Source organism: Harpia harpyja, chromosome 8 (genome assembly GCF_026419915.1).
Source record: "Harpia harpyja isolate bHarHar1 chromosome 8, bHarHar1 primary haplotype, whole genome shotgun sequence".
In the NCBI taxonomy this organism is placed as follows: Eukaryota; Metazoa; Chordata; class Aves; order Accipitriformes; family Accipitridae; genus Harpia; species Harpia harpyja.
The window spans coordinates 13,988,459-13,994,458 of NC_068947.1; the positions used below are offsets into that span (position 1 = coordinate 13,988,459).

A 6,000-nucleotide genomic window follows, 5' to 3' on the forward strand; every position below is an offset into this window, starting at 1 on the left:
GTTTTGAGTGTAATTTACCATGTTAAAGCTCTTTGGTCCTGCCTATTCAGGCTTACCTCCTAATAGCTATAGGCAGCAGCCGCATGTTGTGTACATGTCTACTTGATAGTATTGGAGGACAGTATATAATTTAAGCTTTAGCTCTTAATTTTTTTTTAATCTGTAAATTAGTTCACCTTTTATACAGCATTATGCAATGTTCAGCAGAAATGTGTTATGTTTTGGCCATAAAATCACACAATACAAATAATAACAGTAGTAGTGTTCATGTATAATTTCTGGAAACTGTTAGAAAAGACAGTAAATTATCCTTTGGAAATGAAAAAATAGGAATATATTTGAGTAGTACATAAAAGGATTTACATTGAAATAATAACCAGATTTGGTATCTGAAGAGATTTTTAATATTGGTACGCAAGCTGGACATTGGAATTTGTGTCCCATAATTTTTTTTTATTTTATTTTTTTTAAACTTTCAATAATACATCTTCATTGCATTTATTCTTGTCAGAATTTAGGGAGAATGTTGCCCTGTCCTTACCTCACAGGTGAGGAATTGGGGAACAAGAGAGTACAAATGACTTGCAGTGTTAACACTTCTGGTTAAGGAACTGAACATTACTTGGTTTTAAGTCTCAGGCTAGTGTTCCTGTGTCTGGGTGGCTGTCATTCTCAGAAGGCATTTGGCCATTAGCAGTTCAGACAGTTGAAACAAAGTTAGCAACATGAGCTTGTTTCATCCCTCCATAAAGGAAGATGACAGAGCATGCCCTCTAGAAAATTCTCGTTTCCCCAAACTTCTACTTGAAACAATATTTAGTTTCCTAAATTTAGTTTCCTCTAGTGTTCTGCAAATATACAGCAGCTGCCATGATTTTTCCCTCTGTTTGCTGAGTACAGGTAGAGAATCATCAAAAGTAAGGAGTTTAAGGTAGAACAAAATTTACTATTATCAGGAGATAATAGGCTAATATAATGTAGAGGCTTTAATGGAGTACATGTTTATTTTGCTCATAAAGTCAGTAACAGCTACAAAGGAATACAAGATGGGAAAACTAACTTTGCAAAACACATTTCTGCTAAAATAGCAAAATTTTATTGGTTTTTTTAATGAAGTCTATTGTATTGGGTCTGGCTGAGATGGAGTTAATTCTCCCCATAGCAGCCCTCATAGCACTGTGCTCTGCATCAGTAGCTAGAAAGGTGTTGATAACACACCAGTGTTTTGGCTACTGCTGAGCAGTGCTGGCACAGCATCAAGGCTGTCTCCCCAACATTTTTGCCCCCCCCTCAATGGCAGGCTGGGGCAGGGCAAGACCTCGGGAGGGGACATAACCAGGACAGCTGACCTAAACTAACCAAACATATTCCATACCATATGACGTCAGCTCAGATATAAAAGCTAAGTAAAGGGAGACGGAAGGGGGGCATTTTTGTCTTCTGGAGCAACCACTACGCGTACTGAAGCCCTGCTTCCCGGGAAGTGGCTAGACATCACCTGCTGATGGGAAGTAGAGAATAATATCATTTGTTTTTCTTTGCTTTCGTGCGTGACCTTGGCTTTCACTTTATTAAACTGTCCTTATCTTGACCTACGATCCTTTTGTTATATTTTCTCCCCCCTGTCCAGCTGAGAAGGGGGAGTGATAGAGTGGCTTTGGTGGGCACCTGGCATCCAGCCAGGGTCAACCCACTACATCTATGCAAATAAATTTACTTCAAGAATTTCTGCTTTTAATTTTTACTGATACCTGTGAGTAATTCTGTATAATTTAGGAGGTAAAAGTTTAAACCATTGATCTTTGTAACATTGTTCATATTATTTACAGATTGAATATTTGTTTTAAAACCCAACATAAGAAGCAAGTGCTGTATTAAAAATACTGAATGGAAGATTCACTGTTAGAAGCAATCTTACTGTTTAAGTCGCTAAGGAACCAGACGGGTTAAATGTTCTCTGTGTATGTGAAATAATGCTAAAATTGTGAAATCCATCTGGGGCTTGTGTCTACATAAAATATTACAATCTCTTTTTTAGAATAAGAAGGTCTAAAATGTGTAATAATTTTGATAGTTCATTCTAGTAAGAAAATGATAGCTTCTAATGATAGAAGTAAGAGTAATATGAAAGCATTTGTTTACTAAGGTAATTTGTAATTTCTAAGCTAGTTACTGGAGTGATGCTAAAGAATGTTACTTTCACACTTCTTCGTTATCTCAAAGCAAAAGAGTAGTCCTGAGAGTTAAAAGTATCCCTGGGACTGGCTGACTGTATTTTTAGTAAAGGCTTAAAGTAAATTGCACGTAACAGTTGAAATTAAAAAAAAAAAGCTTTTGTGTATTTTATTAAAGGTGGTAGTGTTTGTGCTTAATAAAGTAATTATTTCAGGAATGTAAGTTATTAAAAAGAACTTCTAAATCTCTATTTTGTAGAATCAACATCTGAGGAGACTGGACAAAGTGCAAAAGTGCTCAGGAGCAGGACATGTATCATTAACTACAAGAAACACATAAAGCTGTCAAATGTGACTGAGAAGAAAAATCCACGCAGATGTGCCACTTTGGCAGCTAGTAAGATTAAGATAATGAGCGATACAAAGGAAGAATTATCAAGCTCGGAAAGTGTTTACACAGTAAAAAAGAACAGGAGGCAGCTTCATGGCAATGTGTCTGCAGCATCCAGGAAGAAACTGATCGGCAGCTTGGAGATAGATGCTTGCTTGAAGTCTGAAAATGAGAAAGAACAGCTTTCTGGCAGAAAAAAACTTTCCTGTCCTGAATCATCTGCTCCTAAGAGAAAATACATTAGTGAGTCTGAGAATGAAAAAACAGAATCTGAGGCAGAGATAAAAGTGACTCAAAAGCAGAATGATGATAACCACAGTCAGGCACACAAAACAGTCTGTGCTGCAGCTCTTAAAAATCTTGAATATGACTCTTCAGAAGAGAATTCCACAAACCACAGGATGGCAAATGGGAGAAACTGGGGAAGTTCTGGACAGTCAACTTCAGCCCACAACCATCATACGAGCAACTCTGAAGAGGAGGTAGATTCTGACTTAGCTAAACACAAAACTAAAAATATCAGAGAAGTATCAAATAAAAAATGTAGAGCTGCTTTCAAAAGATCAAAATTATTGGATAACTTCAAAGAAACAGCAGAATCTGAAACAGGAGGGAAGAAAGATGAAAAAAGCTCGGTATCAGAGAATGTGGAAGCACCTGGGACTGCAGGAAGTTCAAAAGCCAGTTTCAATTGTTCTTCTGATTCAGACTCTGGAACTGATAACAGTATCTATAGTGATGCCACAGAAACAAGAAAGAGGAAAAGGAAATCGGAAATGGTTAGAAAAGAAATTACCAATTCCAATTTACCTAAGCCTTCCAGAAGACCCCAGCGAAGGAAACGTTGGAAACCTAACCAAGAAAATGACTCTGAAGATTTGGATTACACCAAATATAGAAGAGCTAATAGGCGTTCTAAGATAAGAACTCGGAATGGTGGTAGACGGACTGTGAGATACGACGATTGTGATGATGATGATGACAGAAGTTTAGATGATGTAGATTGTGAAACGTAACCTTAAAAGGAAAAGCCAGCCCACTTTTTTTTTTTTTTTTTTTTTTTAATGGTAATAGCACTAGAACTCACGATGGATGCTGGCTTTTCTTTGTCCTACATTTCAGGGAATATATTTATATTTTTCTATGAAAAAGTTATGAATGTGATTAGATTATGACTTTCTCCTTTTCATATTTTGACTTGCACTTGCCTGCCCATGTAGCAGCATTTAGCACAGATGCCAAAATGTGCCTCATTATAGGGGCAATTTTTTGTCTTTACTGGTATTTTATTACATATAACAAGAGTTAAAAAAAATGTTAAAACACTGCGCAACAGGTTAATAGCAGTATGTTGAGTATTATTGTTATGGGTGCTGCAATGGAATACTACCTAGTTCATACAACATTCAAGAACAGATTTCAAACATCTCTAATGCTGTATGAAATCATATACAATAATAACAGGCTTATAAATAATACTATACACTATAAAAATCTGGTGGATGCTAGCATTGCATCAAAAGAGTAATGAATGGTCACTAGGCTAATAACTTTACAACTTGTGTTAGTACAGATGTTAAATGTTCTGTACTTCCATTATTGATAACATGCAAATAGAACCAGTTACCAGTGGAAAAAGCATATTTGCCAATTAAACAGGCATATTGGTGCTGGCAAAGAGAGGGTTTATGCTGACAGGTAGTACTATCATCATTAATGTGACTTCTATACTGTAAAATTATAGAATATGAAATGCAGGTGAACTCTTGGGCCTAAGGGTTTTTGTGTGTTTTCTTTATAAAATAGAAAAACAAACAAAACATTTGTTCTGTTTTCTTTATGCGTGAAAAGCTTGAGGTGCAGGATTCTTACATTCCAGACCTTTTTGCTACATTTCTGTTGTTCTTCCATATTTAAATTTTTTAAGTGTTTTAATGTTAGACTTCTCATTGATTAAACCTTATCAGTTTCTGATTATTGCAGTACATCTCCTATTTTTTAAATGTTCGAGGTGGCTGTTGTTGACAAGAAATAATTCTTGCGTAGGAGATTGGAGAAAATTTCTCCAGGAAAAATGTGTGAATTCTTGGTTGGCCAGATATCAATTACGAGAACGCACAGCACCTCTAAACTCTTACTTTGCTTTTCCCTGGAGCTGTGCTGGCGGAAGCCTCACGATCGCTGCCTTCAGTCCAACACCAGGCGCTTGGTGATCTCTGCTCCTTTCCCACTCCACACTAGATTTCCTCCCTCTGCTCTGCTGGTTCCCTTCCTCACACTTAGTAAGACTTGGAGATTCCTGATCTTGTTGTTCAATAGGAGATATGTCAGAATATTAGATTTATGCTAACCCAGCCCATTTTAACTGAAATAGCAAGTTTGTGAATCATTTTTCCAGCAGATTGGATGGGTAGTAGCGTCTGGAAGGGGTTTGGGGGAAAAAAAAACAACAACAGGCAGTGCAGCTGCACAATCACAGTCGTTAATGCCACAACTGCTTGTACAAATGGAAGTGAAGTAGTGGAAAAGGGTGTCCCACACCGCTTACCAGCGGTTAGTGAGAACCACTTCTCCAACAACGTCGCTGGCATCATGTGCCAAAAGGTGTGTGTATTTACCATCACGTCACTTTGGTGTCTAGAATGTTATCTCGGTGTAGAGAATTTTTTTTTTTCCTTAAAACTTCTATGTGAAGTATGAAAATAACCTGCTTTATGTCATTCTTGCCCCAGGAATTTTATTTAGAGCAGAGTCCTTAATATAATACAGTGGAATTTTGTAAATTCGGGGTACATGTTTATCTGAATTCTTTAAGTTGGTTTCTAAAAAATGAACACAGTTGTGTTTAGTGATGGAACTTGGAGGTGGCTTTGTGTTTCTTACCTTTTAGGGGCAACATTGTTAAAAGAGAGTGAGTCAGCTGGTATTTTTATATTATCCAATAACTGAATGCATTGCTCAGCAGCTGCTTATGATCAATGTTCTATGGAGTATAACTTCCGGTATAGGAATAAATACTGGTACAAGAGCTCTTAAGTGAACGACAGAGTTTTTATTAAGTTTAAACAGCTAAAATTGGGCTGGTAGGTTTGTATTTCTAATTCAGGCTTAGATTTAAAAAGACTGTTTTCTTTCTTGCCCTTCTTCAGATGCTGTATTCTGTCATATGGTGCTTATGTGCTACATGTTCGTGGTGATCCCTGAAAGCTGGGAGAAGGTTCTGGCCTCTGTGTTTATATATCTGAGAGGGAATTACTGGCCTAGGGACCGTAACACTTTATTTTATAAGCAAAGCAAATGCTGTTTTGTATTTCCTGATTTTATACATACTGGCTCCTTGGAACCTGTCTGTAGGAGGAGAAATGATTAAACTGGAAAGGGACTTGTACTCTTTCGCCCTCTACGAGTTTGAAATTATTATTTTTTTAGTTTATT

At 37.0% G+C, this 6,000-nt stretch overlaps 1 protein-coding gene across 2 annotated transcripts in view; it reads left to right on the plus strand.

Annotated features, from left to right (window-relative positions):
• The window catches only part of BRWD1 (bromodomain and WD repeat domain containing 1), a 66,520-nt gene extending 60,919 nt beyond the window's left edge, over positions 1-5,601 (plus strand). For both annotated transcript variants that reach the window (XM_052794168.1, XM_052794169.1), the window contains one exon: positions 2,434-5,601. In XM_052794168.1, the coding sequence (XP_052650128.1) occupies positions 2,434-3,581 (1,148 nt within the window). In that variant the 3' untranslated portion in view covers positions 3,582-5,601. The remainder of the gene's footprint in view (positions 1-2,433) is intronic.
• The last annotated feature ends 399 nt before the right edge of the window (positions 5,602-6,000 follow it).